Source organism: Plectropomus leopardus, chromosome 6 (assembly GCF_008729295.1).
Source record: "Plectropomus leopardus isolate mb chromosome 6, YSFRI_Pleo_2.0, whole genome shotgun sequence".
NCBI lineage: Eukaryota > Metazoa > Chordata > Actinopteri > Perciformes > Serranidae > Plectropomus > Plectropomus leopardus.
The window spans coordinates 11,720,316-11,742,718 of record NC_056468.1 but is presented as its reverse complement, the minus strand read 5'-3'; the positions used below and the strand labels follow the sequence as shown (position 1 = coordinate 11,742,718).

Here is a 22,403-nt window from a genome sequence, read left to right as displayed (position 1 = left end):
TATCACGTGCAGTACCTCAATTCGTCCGCCAGGTGGCGCATAGTATCACAGAAAGGACGCTCCTGGGGACCTGATACCTATCAGGTATGACCATACATTTAGCCTACTGCCAATATAAATTAGCTGTACGGCGTATCTTAAAAAGGGAAATAACGTGAATTCTAAACAGATTTTGGACGATGTCAGATGTGAAAACCTAAAATATCTCGCGCCGTCGTTGTGACTGCAGTTTATTCGATGATATTTATTCCGGAATTTCTGACACTTCATCAATTGGGCTCGTTTAAAAGAAGAGCTGGGACAAGACTGACAACACCTGAGCAGAGTCCGACTGCCCACAGTGTGGCCCACTGTGCTCGACCTGCTGGACTGGCTGGGCTGCATGCGCGCCTGTGTCGCGCGCTACTGGTGGGCTGTGCGCTGTCACGCGCGCCGAAGGTGCCATGAAATGAAGAAAACTCAGTCACAGAGGGGAAGGGCATTATTTATAAGAGCGCGTATGGGACCATAGGAGGATTATCTTACTCGACTGAAAATGGCCAGAAACACATCTCTTTATTTTAGAATCGTCGAGGGCAGGAACCTCCCGGCCAAAGACGTGTAAGTAATCTCTGAATGGCATGTGCTTCTGTACTCAAGTCTCATCTGTTGGAATATATACAGCCTCAACATTGTTTAATAGCTAATATCAGGCTAATTAGGGGCGAGAAAAGTTCCGTTTACATGTGAAACGCCAATTTCTGGTACGGTGTCTTCTGTAAATTAATTGAAGGGATTGGTGGTGAGATGGTCTGTCTACTCCAATTGACCTCAGCATAAGTGAAGACAGAGAATTAAATTAAGCTTATCACCAGGCAAATTGACCATGCTAATTTGTCTCACGCAGTCATATCTTTTTTTCTTGTTATTTTATAGCTCCGGAACCAGTGATCCATACTGCATTGTAAAAGTTGACAATGAAGTTGTGGCCAGGTGAGTTTGATTATAAATAAAGATGTGCACAATATTTGCATGACAAGAGCTCCACTTGTTGAGTAAGCTATCTATTGCCTAGAGTCTAAGTGCTCATATGTGAATACCTTTCATCACAGTTGGGATATTTGCAGTAGGTTAGTTTTCTGGCTGAGCTCCCGCTACTCTGCATGTAAACCCGAGCGGAGTGTGTATGATCAGGGTGGTGATGCCCACAGCGTGGCTCCTCCAACACAGAAAACCTGATACTGGTCTGGCCTTTAAAACACCCGCAGGTAACCATGGAGAGGGTGCATCAATTATTACAGGGAGCTCCTGAGCTGGTTCAGAGGTGTTCCCAGTTTGAGTGCAAGAGTGCAAATGATTTCATCCTCCAAAGTATTCAAATAAAAGAGACACATTTTCAATGGATGCTTAATATTATTTCTAAATGGTGCTGTTTGACAGTAGCCGTGATTTATTTAGAAAAAAAAGTTGTGTGCAAGAGCATGGGGTGAATTTAGTTGCCATTGTTCCATCTGGCACATTGGGGAAAACAGCACAGTGATTCACTGCAGACACTCACACTAATTATCTGGCACTTGTAGTGTTACTGGCCAACTGACTCCTCGAGTGTGATGTTCATGGATGATGTGGCTGGTAGATTATAGTGGGAAATAATCAGTGCAATTTAATCTTAGAAACAAAGGGGGTTTAAATACAGGATTCCAAAATTGTAGTAGGCTATTTTTAAAAAAAAAATCTTTTGACCCTATTAACAACATGGTATATGATTGATGTTGCTACTAAAACATCACTTTTTTGGTACTTTTCTAAGGAATATATGCCTGTTTTTCTCTACATTCCTTAAATGTTTAGATGATATAAAACAGGGAAAATAATGATTTAAATCAGGAACTAGAACCAGTACCACATATCTGACCAGGCATTCAACGGCAACTTTCAGTACATGACATCTTTTGATACTTGGTGTTTTTGACACATCTCAGTTGACATCAGAAAAGGTATTTAGATCTGATACATAGTCCGGCTTGTCCTCATAGAAGAACCCTTTTCGGCTTTAAAGGAATACTTGCAAACACCTGCAAAGTGACCATTTGTTAATCACTTACTTACTGCATGTTATCTTGAAATTGTGAAGAAATCATTGTTGTAATTGCATGCCTTCATGGTGAATCCAAAAAAGCAAACATTCATTTAAGTATTCAAAGTCCGTTTAACTTCAGCAGAACTATATCAAAACGTCGATTACAAACTCACACAACTCTTGCAGTACTATCCAAGTTTCTTTCATACAGTTGTATGCGTAGTACTTCCTTAACACATATATTTTTACTAAGACTTTTAAAAAGGTTAGTATAATAGTTGGAATGCATGAACAAGTGTGCCTGGTCATACACACAAGTCCGTTTTAAGCAGCATTTAACAAATTGGGCATGCCCATGCACATTTGGGGTGTGCTTCTCAAAGGCGAAAGTGTTTTATATTGTATGGTTTTTGCAAAAAATGCACATTTTGGAAGAACAGCATATGACTGGATAAATGAGACTTGGATTATCTTGCATTAGTTGTGTAAGAGTTTGTAGATGTTTTGAGATTGCTTTGCTGTCGTCAAATGTGGGCCCCAGTTACCTACATTTATGGAGATTGTTTTCTTTTTTTGTATTGTTTGTTCACCATTATATTTGAGAAAAACAATGTTTTCTTCACATATTCAAGGTAACATGCAGTGAGTAATTGATATACAAATGCTGATTTTTGTGGTTGAAGTATCCCTTTAAGAACTATTTAAATGATATATCCAGAAAACTGATTGATTCCTGCCTGGAGCCTGCTATAACTTTCAAACAGGACATTTTAACCTGGTGTTCACTGGTAAAGAGCAGTTTTTTTATATGATCTCTTAAAATGAAGCAATGCCTGTTTGCAACGGGGAATATGTCATGATGTTTTGAGCATTCCACCAAAAGGAATTTCACAGATTGTTTCATTAAAATAATTTTAAGGGCCCAAACGAGCAAAAGTATCCAGTATTTCACAAAAGAGCCAAATTTAGATGACTAAAAAAGGAACCCTATGTTTTTCTTCTTTCTACTGCTGATAATCATCTTGTTATCCCTTGGAGGGATTCCAACAGTGTTTTTAAAATATTGCTTGACAAGTGTATAATTGTCTACCCTTCGGTGCACTTTGAATGTGGGTAGAAAAAAAACACATTTACAGTGATTTCTGACTTCTGCCATTACTCCACTGTTTTTTTTATTATTATTGCATACATTTGTGTGACGCTTCTGCGTAAGGTGGTTATTAAGCAAATTAAACTTCTCCTTTCAGGACCGCCACAGTGTGGAAGAACCTCAGTCCCTTCTGGGGTGAAGAGTACACACTGCACCTCCCGATGGGGTTTCACTCACTCTCCTTTCTTGTCATGGACGAGGACACGATTGGGTAACGCTGTCATCCATAGCTGTATCAAAATGATTCCATATTCAGCCATTACTCTTGACTGACAGAGTTGATATATAGTCCTCTAAGCCATGACTGCTTACCTTGGCTTCTGAATGAGCCAACACGAGCATCATGTACAGTTTAAATGTTTTGGGAAAAACAAAATTCCAAGCTTTGAGTAAACAAACATCACCAGACAGATGGTCGCCCAGACTGAGTGATTAAACGCTGTTTTTCTCCTCATTTCGTGACCTGCAGTACTCTAATCAGTTTGTCTTCAAATTCACCTCATTTAACATTAGCAAGATCAAAAAACTTTGATAGGATTTTCAATAACTCCTGATCTGATAACCTGGTCTTTTATCTCTTGCTCTACAGCCATGATGATGTTATTGGAAAGATAACTCTGACCAAAGAAGCCATTGGATCTCAAGCTAAAGGTATGATGGAAAAATCTGTCACAGGATGGGTGCATGAGCAAAGTTCAGAGGTTAAACATACATGGTGTCCCATGACCGAGTCAAAGGTCAGAGTGATGAAGAGACGGAGACTCTGGGAATGTTTCTCAGTACTCTCTCACACATTCAGTTTTATTTGCTTACATTTACTTGCTAGTTGACTAAACTAACAAGCAATGAAATCAGCATTCACATTGATACATGTGCTCTTATGATGTCTCTCCTGGTGCTCGTCTGCATAAACTCTGTTTTCTTTCTCACTGTGTGCATCACAAACTATCCTTTTGTGTGGAGACCTGCAGTGCTGTGAAAGAAAAAACAACCAAAGCATTTCAAATAGCTTCAAACCATTTAATGTCTGGCTCTCTTACAGAAGCTTTCACATTCAAGAAATTAGTCACGCTGTTTACCTCAGCATGAACCCTCACCCTTTCTGTACTCTTTTGGCCACACATACGGCATTTTAAATATGGTACGTCGTGATGATGTTGTAGTCTTATTAAATTGCCCAAAGTGTTTACCGGGGTATGTTTGCTGCATACTGATGTGTCTCTCTGGAGAGCCACCTGGCACGGCCTTCACTCATGTGATTCATTGCTACATGGTGGTACACTGAGTCAGTTACTCCCTCACAGTATTATTCTCACAGTCTGGCCTTGACATTGTGCCCTCGCTTATGTGTGATATTTCTGAAATGGTAAAACACAACACATTGAATGTGATAGAACTGTTAAAACATTAACACATCATTTACATGTTGCTACGACTATCAAGGACTATATTGTTGTTTCTGTTTGACCTTGCATGCCTTCACCTTATCTTGTAATCTTCAGCCTTGTAAACATTTTTGCCCAACATTTGCTATAATATAATAGCATATGTACTCACTCAAATACATGTTTGTCAATTAGTTAATTAATTGGATCATTACATAAGAAACGAAAAAAAAACAAAACAAAACAAATAAAGCCCAAGGCAGTGTTATCAAATTGCTTGTTTTTACACTCCATATCCTAGAAATACTATAAAAAAAAATAAAATGAAATAGCAACTAATAAGTTGGAACTAGAAAATTTTGACATTTTTTGCCTCAAAAATGAATAGATTATCAAAGTACTTGTTCAGTTATTTTTCTGACAATCAACTTACTGTCTAATCCATTAAAGTGTCAGCTCTACATTAATATCTGCTCTAGATTTTTCAGACCTTTCTTGTTTTACTCTGATTTGCATCTTTGGTTTATTCTTATTTACTCCTAAAGGATAATTTCTATAATTTTCAACCTTAATCCTATTTTCCCATTTTTTCGTGTCTAACTGACCAATCAGAGCAACATTTTTTGAAATTGGTCCAGTATTGAGAGAGAGCGCTGCAGCCATCAGTGGCAAAACAGGCTGCATTGTAACCACTTGGGGTATTTGTGCGCTGTCAATTTTAGTCCTCTAAAAGTATTTGTTTTTGTCATTGACAAGTTTGGTTGAAATAAACCATCAATTCACCCAGTTAGATGTGAAAACATGCTAGCTCTATATGCTATATGGTTTGTTTAAATGGAGTCTGGGGAGGCTGGCAAAAGCAATTTTGACGCTGTGTCTGGTGAAACAAAAATGATTTTACTCTTTAACAAAACTGTGTATCTCTTTCCCTCCTTTCCATAAATTGTCAGATACTCATAACAGTAATCTGAGCCTGTCAGTGGCAAAAGCAAGCACTGTTAGAGGACATAAATTGACAGTGAACAAATGCCCCTTGTGGTTATATTGCAGCCTGTTTTGCTGCTACCTTCTGCAGCAATCTCCTCAATACTGGATCAGTTGGATTTCAAAAATTGTTGCTCCTTTTAGTCACTCAGACACAACAACATGGGAACACACCGTCCAGGTTGGATTATACAGAATTTTCCCTTTAATGTTTCATGCTTTAGAGTTGACAGGAGTGTTTTTTTAATAATTAATGTCTCTCTGTACGGCATGGTCAGGGATAGATTGTTGGCTGAATTTGACGAGGGTCGACCCTGATGAAGAAGTCCAGGGAGAGATCCATCTGAGTCTAGAGCTCCTGAAAGACACAGAGAAGATCAGCCTGCGGTGTCAAGTCTTTGAAGCCAGGTAACGTAATTGTGAGCTTTGAATCCTGTAACAGCTTTAAAAAAAAAGAGAGAGGGAGATTAGATCATTTAAAGATACTGTAACAATGGACAACAGCATTACAGTAGCAGGAGTGCTGCCAGAAACTTATGTAGACTCTGAAGGCATGTTTATATGTAGTTTTAGGATGATTAAACTGGTCATCAGTCAGAAGTTAAATTACTGTAGCCAAACTTGACAGTGTCATCACTATTCTCTGTGCTGAAATCTTATCACCATCACCCCGCAGGCCTCCACACTCTCTTCCTGAGTCATACTGTCACTATCACACCACTCACTGCCCCATCTGTGGGTCCCAGGCTACAATCTCTTCCTCTCAGGCAGGGCACTAATGAGCATGTCAATCAGAGCTTGACACTGTGTTATTCAAACATGCTTGGATGAATGTGAATCAAGTCTGAAGGAATAAGGTCAAGTGAAAAACTGTGGGTTTTTTTTGCTGTTTTTATTTGTTGACTAATTTAATTTGCAGAGCAGGTTAATAGGAATTTGTTAAGCATTTTATTGCATTGATCAGTTCGGTTGTCTTTTGGTGTGGCGATATACCCACAGGGACTTGGCTCCAAGAGACATCTCTGGAACCTCTGATCCATTTACAAGAGTTATTTTCAACAACCACAGTGCAGAGACCTCGGTGAGCTCTATGTGCATGCGTTTGTATTGGTGTCAGTGGAGCCAGAGGTGCATATTCTGTCATTGTTATTAATGTTTTTTTCGTTGTCTGACATTTTATTCGATACCACTGATTTCCTGACACCTCAACCTGCTGGGTTTTAGATTATTAAGAAGACCCGTTTCCCCCACTGGGGAGAGACCCTGGAGCTGGAGTTGGATCCAGAGGAGCTGAGAGAGGAGGGCACTGTCACTGTGGAGGTCTGGGACTGGGACATGGTTGGCAAGAATGACTTTCTGGGAAAGGTGAGGATCCCATCATTATAATAATGTGTCAGACTTAATTACAAGTTCATTTTCTGATCACTACAGATCATGCCTCATCTGGAAGTACAGTATTTCCCACCGTATCAGTCCTTAATGTGTTACGATTTTTGTCTGATACTGTATCTTGTTTGTTCTTTCTTTCCGTAGGTGGAAATCCCTTTTGCTTGTTTGCACAAGACACCTCCGATAGAAGGCTGGTTTCGTTTGCTTCCCTTGGGAAACAATGAGGTTGATGCTGGGTGAGGATTATGGGTGTGCTTGTTTGTCTAATGTAGTAACTTTGTGTGTTTGTATATGACTGAGATAAGCATTGTGCTTCTGGAGTTTCTTAAGACTCAAATGGAGCAGCCATTATCGTTTTAACATGCTCTAAAGGAAAGTATTTGTTCCTTTCCCCTTTGTGCTTCCCTTCATGCATTTAAATGAATATTATCGGGTGTCTGATAGCACCCGCTCTTTGAGATAATTTTAGAACAAAGAAAACTCAGTGAAATGCCAAAGCATAGAGTGTCAAAGAGGTTCACAAGGAAATGTGTTACAGTAAAGGTTTTGTGAGGGGAGCATACTACTGAGCAGAAGCTGGTAAAAGATCTGCTTTCGCCACAATAAAAAAAAAAAAAAAAGTCAGGCCGAGATATTTCCTCGGGGACTACATGTTAAAACCACCCATTGACAGTTAACATCATTCATCCAGTGGTAAACCAGATATTTCCTAAACGATCAGTCGCACAATTTATTATTAATGTACTATTGATTCAGTGTTTCACTTTACAAGAATATAGTTATTCTTTAAGATAATTAAGAGAAGGAATTATATGCAGTTATATGTATTATAACAGTCTACGTAGTGGCTACATTTCTAACAAAGTCTAGTGCACAAACAGTGCATTTGATCCTGCAATTTTCAAACAAAACCACAGAAAATCAGGTATCCTTGTTTGTCCTCCCTTAGAGAAAAACAAAGTAATCCAGAAGCTCATGTTTCTCTGAAATATTCATTTTTTCCTCATAAATATTCTGGTTGCTGTTATAGACCCTTTTTTTTCTTTGCCAGGTTATGTTTAATAGGAGCTTACATAACGATTAGATCAAGGTGTGCTGAAATTGCTTCTTTTTTTTTTGATTCTGTGGTATTTTTCTCTGTTGCCAGTGGCAAGCTGGGAGCGCTGCGTCTGAAGGTGCGTCTGGTGGAGGATCGGATCTTGCCGTCTGTGTACTATCAGCCCCTCATTCACCTTCTGGTGGAGTCAGTCATCTCCCCTACAGAGGTAAGTATTGCCGTTTTTCTACACTACTAACATTTTTTTGTCTCCATCTAGTACATAAATGCTGTGTTGGCATTCAGATGGCTTAAAACAATTCTTTGCCTGTGTCAGCAGCTTGTCATGACCATAGACTGTATAGAATAATAAATGTAGTTACTACAATGGCACCCACTTGTTTTTGACCTGAAGTGTGGCATTTTGGCCGTCACTGTTGGTTTTGTTAGCCAGAAGTGACTATTTTGACGAGAGGGTGGCACTATGAAGGAGACTCATGGACTGTAGCGACGTCTTGCCAACAGTTACTCAGTCGGCCCTGCCCTTAAATATACATCATTTTTAGTCTTAGTAAACTGTAAACAGTTGAGTTCTATAAACAATTAATGCCATGTACAGTTGTCATGAATATGGAAATAAGCTTAAGAGACAAATACGAATATTCAACGTTAACCCTTTTCACCCATATAAAGATTTATAAAGCTTTAAAGACGCTAACTATGCTAACGGTGGGTCGGAAATATCCAACAACACTTTTTGCAGTCACTAGATAACAAACAAAATCCCAAGACTGTGTCCTATTGAATTGCTGTGATCTATAAATTTACCACTTCGCAGGAAAAGAGAGAAGATGATGTTTTCTCCCTTCTCTTTTCCTCCATGTCACTGCCTGCATGTCCCCAGCAGCCTGTACTTAAAAGTAGCGTCAAAGTCCAGAGCGCTCACTCTGCAGCAAAACCTGGGACCCCAAAGGTCCTCAGAAGTACACTGTACAGCACACTGACTAATGAAAAAAAAAAACAAAATACCACCGCTTGACTTAAAGCAATGTCAGTTGATTCGAATCTTTAACTTTGAAGGGACAGCCCTTCTATGGGCACTGACTCTGTTTTGGAGCCAGCCTCAAGTGGCCATTCAAGGAACTACATTTTTGGCACTTTGGCTCACCAGGTGGAAGATAGCAGTGCTCTGACCATGCTGGAGGAGGTGAACACGGTTGAGAGCCGGCAGGATGTGGCAATGACTCTGGTGAAGATCTACCTTGGCCAGGGCCTGGTGGTGCCATTTCTGGATTACCTCAACACCCGCGAGGTCAACCACACCAGTAAGATTGAACGATTAGCACTGTTTAAAGTGTTTTATCAGATATTAGCTCAAAACATTTTACATATATAGACTGTGATTACATAATACACAGTGTGCGTAAGGCCTAAGTTTATCCCCATTAGTCAGTATTCGTATTAGTCAGAGTTTGGACATGTCAGTTTATCTCCAGAGACCTTATGAGAGCTGCTTCTATTAAAAGTGTGAACTGACATCAAGGTCCCTGAACAATCACGTTCTGTATGTGGGCAGTTTAAGTCTACCAGCACTATATTTACGTCCCCGATGCCAATTATTTACTCACCCAGCGGTCTTTTCATGGCTTCTCTGTGGTCTGTATTAGTCATGTTTTTGCCTCCGCACCACATCCCCGTTGCTAATTCACACAGAGTTGTGCTCTGGTCTTTGGGTTCTGTTGGTGTAGTTTGAGATAATAAGCATAGTGCCTATGTTTCCATAGCAACTCCACACGAGCCGAACTGTAACTGCTTGATCAGGAATAGATGGTGCAAGCAGCCAGACTTTAAAGTTGGGCACAGGGGTAAAGAAATGAACTGTACTCCCACTGGGCTGCAATCAAAACCCAGCCAGCATTTCTCCACACATCCTGATCTTTAAAACCAAAATTCTACCTGACTTCTCATTCTTGTCACTGTGGATGTTTCAGTATTTCCACCTTGAAGGATTAAAGTGATGTTGCAGCAAGGTCAGTTAGCCTTTATTTGTGACACTGAGCTCTGTGTTTCCATAGCAAATAAATTCTTGGCAGATAAACATAAAACAAATAGACAGAAAGCATGAACACTCCAGACCAAAGGCCTGAATTGAGGGCAGCAACAGACAAAGGATCCACACATTGTAGTAATAACTTTCAGTGAATTTAATGAAGCAACGTCTGAGATTTTCATCAAGCATGATTATGTGCTTGATGAGGGTCTCTGAATGCTTAAATGTTGCCTCATTACATTCACTGGGATCTTTTAATAGAGAGATTGGATCCTTTTTCTATCTCTGCTCTCAGATACACATTAAACTGTCTATTTTTAGGCATTTTTGAGGCATTATCAGACAGACCGTAGAGAAAGACAGGAAATGAGAGGTGAAAGAAATGGAGAAAGACACACAAACATTTATATTAGGGACATTGTGGTAAGCTCCTGTGTTTTTTTTCCTTTAATTTACATTTTCTTAAATTAAAAACTATGTAAGGATGCTATTTTATATCGGTATTATTTAGGTTATTATTGACTGTAAACCTAATCAATCTCCTTTCTCCTCTCGAAGCTGATCCAAACACTTTGTTTCGCTCCAACTCACTTTCCTCCAAGGCCATGGAACAGTTCATGAAGGTGCGTTGTTCTATTTTAAAAGAAATTGTAAGTAACAGATTGTTCTTTGTCTACTGTGTCTTCACATGATTTCACTGGTAATTATTTCTAACCTTTTAGTCAATCATTTCTCCCTGAACATTCCCTAATCCTATTAAATGTACTTGTGCTTACTATGGTCCCCTCGCTGCATCACACTGTACCTTGCTTACTCTTTGTAGCCTGCAGATTTACAAATTTAGAAAAGAATCTCTGTAGTGTGGATGCAAATGAGATGTACTCAGCATATGGTATTGTTTTGCTGTCAGGCTGTCGGCATGCTGTATCTGCACGAGGTGCTAAAACCCATCATTAACCGTATCTTTGATGAGAAGAAGTATATTGAGCTGGACCCGTGTAAGATCGACCTGAACCGCACAAGGTAAAACAGACCTGAGACTGCTGGATCTCAAAATACTATGATCATAATAATAGTACAGATCTGCTTCACAGGTGATTGTCTTAAGCCACATATGACAAGTGGGGGTCGTGGGTCCATGTGCGTAGTTCACAATCACTGTGTTAAAATGGTCAAATGGAAAAGCTGTCACATGAGACTCTCCACTTCCTCTATACTTCACCCCTGAGAGGAAGACATCAATGTGAGAAAATGGAAAAAAAGGAATTTAAAAAGGGGGAGGGCTGTTGCTTGGCAACTGCTATGAGCCCCCTGAGATGTCTATCTTTGACATAGAGGGAGATCAAGGATCTAATGTGCTCTGTGTCTGCTGTAGATCTGCCTGCCGTCACCTTGTTTGTTGTATCCGCTTTCTATTTATATATCTCTGCGGACATCTTCAATCTCACAGCATGCGCTCGCATGTAATGACATAACCAAGAACAGAGAGTTATCAGTTATATTACAAGAGGTATTGTAAACTTGACCATATTTTAGCAAAATCTATACACACAACGGGGTGCTTTGTCCTTAGATTGTGTATATTCTATAGATGTCTGACAGAGGGATTCAGTCATTTACACTATTGTTCTTCTTCTTCAAAGACGAATTTCATTTAAGGGTGCAGTGTCAGAGGCAGAGGTGCGGGACAGCAGCGTGGAGATGCTGCAGAGCTACTTAACCAGCATCATTGAATCAATCGTGGGCTCAGTTGATCAGTGTCCTTCTGTCATGAGAGTGGCCTTCAAACAGCTACACAAGAGAGTAGAGGAACAATTTGCTGAACCTGAAAATGAGGTCAGTCCCCAAAACACATGGAAGATAAACTACTGGAAACACATTTTTTAATGTATCTGGACAGCTTTTGTCTTTGAGATTTAAAGGTCCAGTGTGTTGGAAATAGGGGTATCTTTTTTTTGTTTGTTACCTGAGGATAAGCAGTTTATATCTGCATAGGGAGTGGGTCCTCTTCCCCAGTGTCTGCCATGTTGTTCTACAGTAGCCCAGAATGGACAAATCAAACCCTGGCTCTAGATAGGGTCATTCAATTTTTGCATTTTTGCATCTTTGCATTGGTCACAGTAGTTCTCAAACGCACTAGGCACTCATCACTAAATGCCACCAAATCCTTCACACTGGACCTGTAAACATTTTTATGTTATCTTTACCTGTTATATACTCAGCTACAGCTCTTCACTTTATTTCTACAGGATGTGAAGTATCTGGCTATCAGTGGATTTTTTTTCCTGCGTTTCTTTGCTCCTGCCATCCTCACACCTAAACTGTTCCAGCTGAGGGATCAGCACGCTGATACGCGTACAAGCAGAACGCTTCTACTGTTGGCCAAGGTAAAATTCACAACACGGACATACTCATAGACATTGCTATGAATAACTTATTCAAGACATCACACTTAAGCACAAAAAAACTGTGAAGAGAGGGATGCACAAGATGCGGGGCCACATGCTGCCTGTCAACAGTGAGGAATCTGAATTTGCAAGTGTAACAAATAAATATGAAGCAGGAATGTAACATGCTGTGTTTGTACTATATGTGCAGGCAGCAGAGCTTTTCTATGTAGTAATGCCCAATAACTGCAGATATAGCACTGAGCTGCGCCTTGCTTTAATACCTTGTGAGGTAATTACAATACACGATGCTGTTAAATCAACAAGTAACTAAGTTATTTTTATATCAATATAAATAGAGATTTATTTGGTAAACTATGAATATTCATACAATCAATTCTAACAATAAATATTAACCTAAAAATATCCTGTTTCCTTTTAACATTGCCTCATTGTGTCGAAAGTTGGGATTGATTTATTTTGTAGAAATAAAAATTGCGCCAACTCAAGATCCATTACAGCACATCTCACACTGGATTGCTTTATTAACTATACAATGTATCCAGTGGTTTTCAATGCCGTTGTGTGCCGTTAACTTTAAACAATACCGTCTCACATAATGCCCCACTCAATCATCATGTTTCATGTGGAAATAGATCAAATCATATTTGGGGTGCCTGGTAGCTCAGTGGCTATAGCGGGCGCCCCATGCTGTGTCCTTGCCGCAGTGGCCACGGGTTTGATTCCGTACTCGGCCCTTTGCTGCATGTCGCCCCCTCTCTCTCTCCCAACTTCACGCTGACTCTGTCCTATCAATTTAAGGCATTAAAAGCCCAAAAATATAATCGAAAAAAAAAAAAAAATCTAGGGCCATATCCAACGCATTATGCCAGCCAATCAAATGTTTCTGTTTAATAAGAATATTCAACTGTTCATTCCTTATATTCCATATAGAGTTTGAGAGTTTGAACAGGGTTTTGCCGGACAGTTAAAGTGAGAGTAATGTTCTTATAACAACCAAGCCAAGCCAAGTTAGCCCTCCATGCTAATGCATACTAACTACCCTAAAGTGTAAATGTTAATGCGCAACATTTTTTACACTACATATCAAACAAAAGCCAGAGACTGTATTATAAAAAGTTGCTGTTAGCTGCAAATTCACCACTTCTCAGCAGAAAGCAAAGGATAGCGTTATCTCAGACCCGACCAGGCAAAGCCTCTCTCTCCTCTCTTCAGGCAGCTGCCTCCATCTCACTCAGACACCCCCCTGGGTCTGAGCCTGCAGCTTCCCATGCTGTGAGAGCGAGGAGCGCCCGCTCTGCGGCTTATTCTGGGGGCCAAAATGTCCCCAAGTACACTGACTGACAAAAAAAACCCTGACTGCTTGATTTGAAGAATATCAGTCGACTTAGGGGTCACCGACTGATGATTCAGATCTTCAGCTTCTGATAATCAAAATATCAAAGAAATCAAAAATCCTTTTCCTGTAACCGGAAGCTGACAGCTCACCATGCTTTTGAGTGGAAGTGACCCCTGATTATCACCAGCATAAACACCTTCGATATCATTAAAAGTAGGGGTGTCATAGTCAGAAGAAAAGTGAAACCTCGTTCTCACACGTGTGGGTTCAGTGGTTGCTGTCCATGGTGCTGAAGTGCTGTTGCCATGGGTCCTCTAAAGAGAAAGGCAACAGGCTATTTTTACCTCAGTGTGTGCAGCGACCAGACTGCGGTTCAAAGCCAAGCATCAGAGAGGGGTGTAGAGAGGGACTTCCTCCTCGCCCTAAGCCAGGTGTGGGCTGGACAAAGGGCCTCACAGCATGCTTGGCCTCAGGGACCCTTTTGATCTCCGACTTTGAGATGTGCAGTCACTCACACTGAGTTCTGTCAGTTACTGAGGGATTTGATGTGCTGAAGATGTGAGTGTGTACTGGTCGTTGTGTCTTTATGGTCGCCAGGCGTTGCAAAGTGTCGGGAACTTGGGCCTTCAGCTGGGTCACGGAAAGGAGCAGTGGATGGAGCCTCTTCATCCAATCATCCTGCGCAGTGTGTCCTCCGTCAAAGACTTCCTGGACAAGTTGATCGACATAGATCATGACATCGGTAAGGCTGACAATAGCAAACACACCACATAACTTATAAAGGACAGCAGGTCACGGTGTTGAGCTAATCAGACACAGGCCAGCTGCTAGCGTAGAAGCTCCCAGCTGACATCAGGACCTCGCAAAACAATACCGTAGTGGTGAAATATTCATAACTAGCTGCAAGCCTAGAAGAGAGATGACATGGTTAACGAGCTGGCGGGGAGCTGGAGTGAGAACCTGCAGGCGTTTGTACACGCCACACTGGTTACCCAACATGTCTGGGCTGCTTTCTTACCGTCATGTGTCAGTGAGTCTGTTGTTGTGAAACTTCTTCCCCCTCTGATATATCATGTTTCAGCCGCCTCTTGCACTTCACACCCACCCTTTTCTCTTAAAGGCCAGTTTGACATTTAGTGCTCTTCAGGTGGATTTGTTGGACAGACATGGATGCTTGTTATGCCTCTTTGAAGCTCTCCTTCACATGGTGATGAAGGAGGCTGAAAATGAAGACGTGGACTGTAGTTTAACAATAAAGCACACTGTTTATTGTTGCAGCACCACCTTGTGTGTATATTGATGAACATACCATAACACAGGGCTGGGTGATATGGAGAATATTGAAGCTCTCCATATATATATATATATATAATGGACCAGGTTATTTAGAAAAATATTTCTGAACAAAGACCTTGATATTGATATTACAACAATATTATATTGTTGTATTGTATTGACTGTTGGTGATGTCACACAGTGAGATTTTTGATAAATAATTATCAGTAATAATGTAGATATAAGAACCAAGTGGATGAAGGCAAATAATAGAACAGCTAGAACAGTCTAAGTTCAGAAAATTGCATCACTTTACCGTAATGCAGCCTTTGTAGGAGCAGTGTCCTCTAATGGTGGATTACAGATTACAACCAGCTGAAACTTCTGTATGCTGAAGCATGAACTCGGGTAGGATTCTTTGAGCATTCATTGTTCAGGAAATTTTCTATGAGGAGCCAGGTTATCCACAAAGGTTTCTATCTCTTCAAGGCAAATGGACCAGGTTATTTAGAAATTAGAAAAACTCTGAATTAAGCAGTTTCACCTTGTGAATCAGTGTTTCTCTGACGCTGTTTGGTTCATCACAGATAGGACCACTAGCGAGATTTTTACCGAGAACCATATTATCAGCAGAGGTCTCTTCCTCTCCAAAACAAGCAAATCCAGTAATATAAACTGGTAAAAAACCCCAAAGAAAGCACTATCTTGTTAAAAATAAATGTTTTTACAAAACTGTTAATCTTATTGCGGAGGGGCTGCTTACTACATTTGCCTTTAAAACACAGAAAAACACAGCACTTATGATATTATGATATCCAAACTCTAAGACAAAACCTATTCTCATATCATGAAATCAATGTAACATTGATTTATTGACCAGCCCTACCATAAAGTGTGCATTACAAAGTGTGTCTCTGCATTCGCTGTTAAAAAAAACAACTCTTTAACTCTTTTAACTTCTTTTAACATCTTGCAGTGTCTGAGGTGCCTCAGAGAGCTGTGTTCATGCCCTCCGTCACAGTTAAAGAGGGGTACCTCCACAAACACAAGGCAGAAGGACCCCAACTGCTATCCCGCTTTGCGTTTAAAAAGCGCTACTTCTGGTTGACGAGTGAGACGCTGTCCTACGCCAAGACGCCTGATTGGCAGGTTGGTACTGAACCAGTGAGTCACAGCTTTATATTGCTTATATTTCGCCATTTTGGCAACCAGCTGCTGTTTCAAGATTTTATCACTTGGCCAGAAGGCTAAGTAATGTTCTTTAATTTGTCTTTTGCTGTGACATCTGGATCAAAACATAATATCCGCCAGATAAATGCCTATTTATTCTGTCTTGTCTTATAAACAAGACAAAAATAGATGAGTAAACTTCGAATAAAAGTCATGTGAAAGTGACTCATCCACTATTAGAGGCTGATATGCTCTCTGTTGATGAATTAGTCAGCGTGTCTACTCTTCTACGGACGTTTATCAACTTGGCTCAGAAAAAGAGGAAACATTTCAGTCATCCCCAGTTCACTGTATTGTGTTTTTGTTGATCTCCTTGTGAGAACATCATTAGTGGTATAACCATGTGGTGCCTAACCTTGTGATAATGATCTCCTCTCATTCACCAGCCAGAGACTAAGAGAAGGGAGCAGGCTCTCTCTCGCCCAGTAAAAAGCTCCCTCTTTGAGCCAGTCTCGGCTTTGTGTGACTGGAATAAAGGCGAGGGGTAATTGAAGGCTGTGGATATTCATGCTAACATTGCAAATCAGATTGCAGACAATGTCCTGGCCCCTTTCCTCAATGTTGGAGCGCTCTGGTCTCAGAGAAGCGAGCTCCCAATGGAAGTGGCTGATTTACACTTTAAAGTGGCCTTTCCTGCGACGCTGATCTCATCTTCACTTCCTCCTTGTCTCACACAGTTCCTCTTGGCCTAATGTGACAAAAATATCTCAGTATTAGACACTGCTCCATCATTTTTTTTGTGATTAAATACGACTTTTTTTTTTACTTAAACCTTACAGTAGTCTGCACCGCCTTAGGCAAAAGCATGATCCATCATTACCAGCCTGCATACTTGTGTTAATTGGTGCGGTGGTTTGTGGCTGAATTGTTGCAGGTGCGCTCCTCGATCCCTATTCAGTGTGTGTGTGCCGTGGAGAGGGTGGATGAAAATGCCTTTCAGCAGCAGAATGTAATGCAGGTCATCACCCAGGACAACGACGGGCAGCTGCTCACCATGTACATCCAGTGCAAGGTGCTTTGGTACTGACACCAGCCAGTCACCAACAAACTTCTCTCCCTTTTGCAGTTTGCAGTGTAAATGTGTGACTTGTGTTGGCACAGACATAAAATTGTTTTATTTTTCCAGTTGACATTTTGTTGTTGAGATTAATTACAATTTTGCTGACAATAATTTTACTGAAAAAATAGAATCTCATTTAATTCACCTAACACTCTAAGAAGATTTAGGCATAATATTGCAAAACATAGATTCATATACCTTAATTTTTGAAGGATTATCGGTTAACTTTTAAACAGAAACATTTTTCCTTCTTTGATTTCAAAATGACCTAAATCTTTTGAAACCTGGATTGACACCAGTTTTCTTGAGCTCAGGCACCTTTTACAAGCTGTATGACCCTTTTAAAATGATTTGAAGGCAATGATCAACTTTGCAAGAAATATCCCACAAATTGCAAGAAATTAGTAATAAGGGACAAGAAAATTACCTAAAAATAGTTTAAAAAAAGAGGGCAGAAAAAGAAAATTGAATGAAAATTATTTTAAAACTAGGGAAATTGTCCAGAAAAATATATATTTATAATTTCAATTTTCTGTACTTTTTAATGTCATTTTTCTTGTTTGTTTTTGACATTGTCTCGGTAAGTTGTTCATTGCCTTCTCCAAATCAAACCAATTTTCTCAGGTTTCAGATGGTTAATAGACCACAGATTTAAATGTTTCATGGTTCATTTGTGTCTATGTAGAATGTGAATGAGCTGAACCAGTGGCTGTCGGCAATCAGGAAAGTCAGCATCTACAATGAGCGCATGCTGCCCTCTTTCCACCCAGGGGCTCATCGCAGTGGAAAGTGGACCTGCTGCCTGCAGGCGGACCGTGCTGGTAATGCGTGCTTTTGTTTTTAGCTGCACAAACTTAAAAATTCTATTATTACGACTGAAGATGTAGTGTAACTATCTAACTTTTTAAAATTGTACACTACATGTAAAAACATGCAGCTTAGATTTACAAAAAATGTGTTGAATAACTCCCAGGACACCCCCTGAAGGATCATCAGGAATCAACAGCATCCAAGTCATAAGTCTTGCTGTCCCTCAACATGCTTTAACTTCACTTTTGGTTTGACTGACTTGTAGCTAGCTTGCTTCAAAGAGCAACTGAGCTTCTGGCGATCCATATTTAATGACTAAACCCTCAATTTGTAGCTGCCATGTTTTTGTTGCGTCATAATGTAATTTTCTCTGACCAATTACATTTAGTCACTGTCTGAAGGCTACGTCTGATTACATTTCTTGTGTGCTTTTTCACAGTTGTAAACAACAGAATTGTTTCATCAGACATTATTTATATGATGTGTGTTCCCAGGGTAATACCAGGTTTTGGGATCTGATTGCTGCTATTTGCATTAAAATGTACAAACTTGTGGTACTATAAGACTTGCTCTAAATTGTGAAGTTGACGTATATGTTAAGTTTACCTGTGTGAGGTTCATATATAGAGCATCACTGTTAAATACAAGGCTGGTTCTCAGTTACAGGCTGCAGCAGAACACACTCAGCTGTGACTCTGGGTGACTGGAGCGACCCGCTGGATCCCGACGTAGAGGCACAGACCATATTCAAGCAGCTGCTCCAGGGCAAAGACAAACTCAGGTAGGTAAAGAAAATATGCTGTAGTCATCCTCAGCCTGGATGCAGTTCACTCCCTGTACACTAGAGGTCAATGTTGCAGCACAGGAAGTCACCGCTCTGCTGCTGCTGCTTGACAATACAATCAAATGTTGACTTTGTCAAAAGACAAAGCAGCTTTTAGATGATCGTAGAATTCATAGGCATAGATTTTTGAACACTCAGTATTTAGAACATGTGCATTCATCCCCCTCAATAAAAACATCAGCGTAGCAGAGGACTCTTATTTGGACAAAAAGAAATATATTTTCATCATAAATTGGTATGTAAAACTGTATCAGAATGCAGGACACAAAGTTTTTGATGCTCAAAATTTCTTGGCAGAGGACCCCACACCCCCATGTTAACACAAAACTTATGCCCTTGATATGATTATGTTTCTGACTGATACTGTAGGAAAAAGTATATGGAGATGCCAGATGCTGATCAGACGTCCGGCAGTCAAGAAAGTTCTCACCTAGGTGAGGCTGCATCTAAACTTTATATTCTGCCATGGTGGAGGGATTGCTTTTCATGTTCATGTCCTTATGTTATCGACATGGTCTATTTTTGTTTGATGGCATGGTACACTTTCTGTCTCATAGGTGGTGCAGAGTGCAATGCTCAGCTAATAAAGCCAGGTCAGACTGTTGCTGCTCGGCTGCTAGCTGTGATAGAGGATCTGGAACAGGCTCACGCCACCTTCCAGCGCAGAGAAAAAGAGGACGGTACCAGTGTCATTCTGAATCCTTAGACTTCACATAGACTGGGATGCACTACTTATGCCTGAAACGGGGGGGGGGGGTGGGGGGGGCATCCTGAACCAACATGAGCAAACACCACATATTCACTCTCTTGATAATCAGAGAGAAAGTGGCCACAGGGTGCAACCTCTTCTAGCTTTTTAGTACATTTCCCAAAGTAGAGGGAATTCAGCCACTTTTGAGTCTTTTTGTATTCTCTGAGTGCCACCAACTTCACCAACTGACAACCAGCTGACACTGGCGATTGGAGGTGGTGACTTTGAAGCATGATTTTTTTTTTAATGTAGATAACAAGCAATCACTTGCATGACCTGCATCCACTTGTGAAATGTGAAAAGAAGCTTTTATATTTTTGAGATACTGTACAGGACTTCAGTCAGGGTCACACATTTTTATGCAAAAAGCTTGTTGTAGTGTAATATACAGTACCTGAATGTAAGATGTTTTGATATTGCTTTTATCAATGTTTTGTATTTTATTGAGAAAATTTGTCACCATGGTCGCAATGTAGCAGTGAAATTAATGCTAAAGGTCATACTATTATAAGTTTATGAAACGCTGGTGCACATGCCACAGTGTAATGATGCCTGTACAGTGAGCTAAATTAATTTTAATTTAATTTAATTGTTGCTTTGGTCCCTTTATACAAAACAATGTGCTTTTGTTTGGTGCTATGGCCAGTCAACTTAAATGTTTAATCTTAAATGGTTCTGGTGTCATTTGGATATTTAAAATGTCCTTACACTTGATGTAGCCACACCTAAATTCCTTAGGGTAATATTCACTATTCACCTCTTAATATGAGGCGTGAGAACCAGAGGGGCTTAAGTGACATTTTGGGGGGAAAGAGAGTTGTGTATATAATATATATATATATATATATATAAATGTATTGTGTGTGTGTGTGTGTGTGTGTGTGTGTGTTGTGTGTGTGTGTAGGCCATATACAAAACCAGAGTTAGAAAGGACTGTACATATAATATATATATATAAAATATATATATAAATAATCGCATTAATCTCTGGCCAACATTCCTGTCTTTAAGAATGAGTTTTGAGTGAATCAGTTTCAGTGATGAATCAGTGATGACACTGGTATCATATGAAACTAGAAGACTTAAAGAATCCAGTGGTACTTTCATGTCATGCTAGCTTCTCAGTAAAGGGACGCAATAGCGCTCCAAACTTAGGCTACATTTTGTGGTGGTTAAACGGCATGCCCATTTAATAGGGATCACTTGAACTCTGATATATAAAAAAAATACAAAAAATACAAAACACAACCATTCAAAGTCGATTGCCCCCCCCCCCCCATACCCACAATGAAACAATTCCCTCCCTTGTGCTTGAAAAAATATGTCCTTTCTATGTTTTGCAACTCCCCCTCCCCTCCATAAATAATCCCTGATCAAAAACCAAACGACTTAACACTAAATTGTTTGGGGCCAAAAAGAACATAAGTGCACTTACTCACATAAAATCAAGTATATTATCATCCACATGTGTATGAAGTATTAATAGTAAAGATCAAGCTTAAATATCAATAAACAAAGTTGGAAACAAAATACATTAATTTTTTGTGTTTTTTGGTTTTGCCCTTAAAATTGGTCTAGTGTCACTTATGCCCCTTTGGTTCTCACCAATAAATGTCCTTTACTGAGACAATAGAAAATAACAATTATGTGAATTACATTACCATTTGTTAAGTTTACATTTTCTTGAGTTTGGTGCCACTAAGTTTGGCTCATAGATGTCAGGACATGTTTGAGATGCCAATTTTGTTTGAAAAAAAAAAAGATACATGTAAAAATAATATTTAAAAATGATTTTTTTTAAATTATTTTGAAGCACTCAAATCACACAATTTCTTACCGTATCCATGAGAAACACGAACTGTACATGGACATGTTGTAAAGCTATTTCCTGAGAGCGAAGAGTGTTCGTGTGTTTCCCTTAAACAGAGAAGGTTAGCAAGCCTAATGGAGATCAGATCTGTGATCTATCAGATAGCCTCAGCAGGCCACCCCGCCTCTGGAGCAGTGTTTACATTATATATCCTGGTACAGACACCACAGTGTCTGTCTTTCTTTTTGGAGGAGAAGCCACTCAATATTTATGTTTGGGGTTAACAATCTTCCGGCCCTTAGGATATAACACTATAGTGCACAACTGATATTCATACACCATCAGAAGTAGAGTAAACATGTTGCTTGTGAACTTGATGTATTTCCTGAATGAGGGCTTTTATTTTTGGAAAAAAAGAAAAAAACACACAACTGCCTGTATTTTATTTTGCAAATATACACCATGATGGTGTGTTCCAAGTGAAATTGTTACTGTGAACTAAACACAACTGTATTATTCAGTAAACTATTATTTCAGCTAAGAAGTCTTGCGTCAAATTTTTTACACAGGAAAACACAAATGATACCTCATTACAAATGCATTAAGGGCAGAAGTTATACTAAGTATTTCAACGCAGACAATGACATTCACTCTGCTCGCTGCTGGAGCCCCATTGTTTTTTGCACAGATTCTTCTTTCCTCCTCCTTCTTCTTATTTTTTTTCCTCTGTTTTTCTCAGTGTTTTAAAAACTGTTGGACAAAAACTCAAAAAAACTAGCAAAATTGGTTGCAAATTCCACCCACTACTTAGGCTCAAAAAAAG

At 39.8% G+C, this 22,403-nt stretch overlaps 1 protein-coding gene across 4 annotated transcripts; it reads left to right on the top strand.

Moving 5' to 3' along the window:
- Nucleotides 1-55: 55 nt before the first annotated feature.
- On the top strand, nt 56-20,612 carry LOC121944367 (rasGAP-activating-like protein 1). 4 transcript variants are annotated; one of them, XM_042488138.1, is made up of 21 exons: nt 56-84; nt 916-972; nt 3,307-3,420; nt 3,799-3,860; nt 5,857-5,986; nt 6,578-6,659; nt 6,803-6,943; nt 7,112-7,203; nt 8,115-8,232; nt 9,175-9,328; nt 10,612-10,676; nt 10,964-11,076; nt 11,697-11,889; nt 12,303-12,440; nt 14,398-14,542; nt 16,052-16,239; nt 17,180-17,317; nt 18,051-18,186; nt 18,836-18,956; nt 19,389-19,453; nt 19,577-20,612. In XM_042488138.1, exons 3-21 carry the CDS (start codon nt 3,371-3,373, stop codon nt 19,723-19,725), a joined length of 2,280 nt encoding a protein of 759 aa, XP_042344072.1. In that variant the 5' UTR covers nt 56-84; nt 916-972; nt 3,307-3,370; the 3' UTR covers nt 19,726-20,612. The 4 variants fall into 4 exon arrangements, with proteins under 4 accessions (XP_042344072.1, XP_042344071.1, XP_042344070.1 ...); XM_042488137.1 differs by lacking the exon at nt 56-84 and adding an exon at nt 117-600 and having other exon boundaries at nt 16,052-16,224; XM_042488136.1 differs by lacking the exon at nt 56-84 and adding an exon at nt 117-600.
- The last annotated feature ends 1,791 nt before the right edge of the window (nt 20,613-22,403 follow it).

Bases quoted from the DNA above. Each gene is read 5' to 3' on its own strand.
- LOC121944367 (XM_042488136.1), top strand. From the start codon at position 536: ATGGCCAGAAACACATCTCTTTATTTTAGAATCGTCGAGGGCAGGAAC. The intron at 6,660-6,802 runs GTGAGCTCTATG...GCTGGGTTTTAG, and splicing joins ACCACAGTGCAGAGACCTCG to ATTATTAAGAAGACCCGTTT. The intron at 8,233-9,174 runs GTAAGTATTGCC...TTGGCTCACCAG, and splicing joins CAGTCATCTCCCCTACAGAG to GTGGAAGATAGCAGTGCTCT.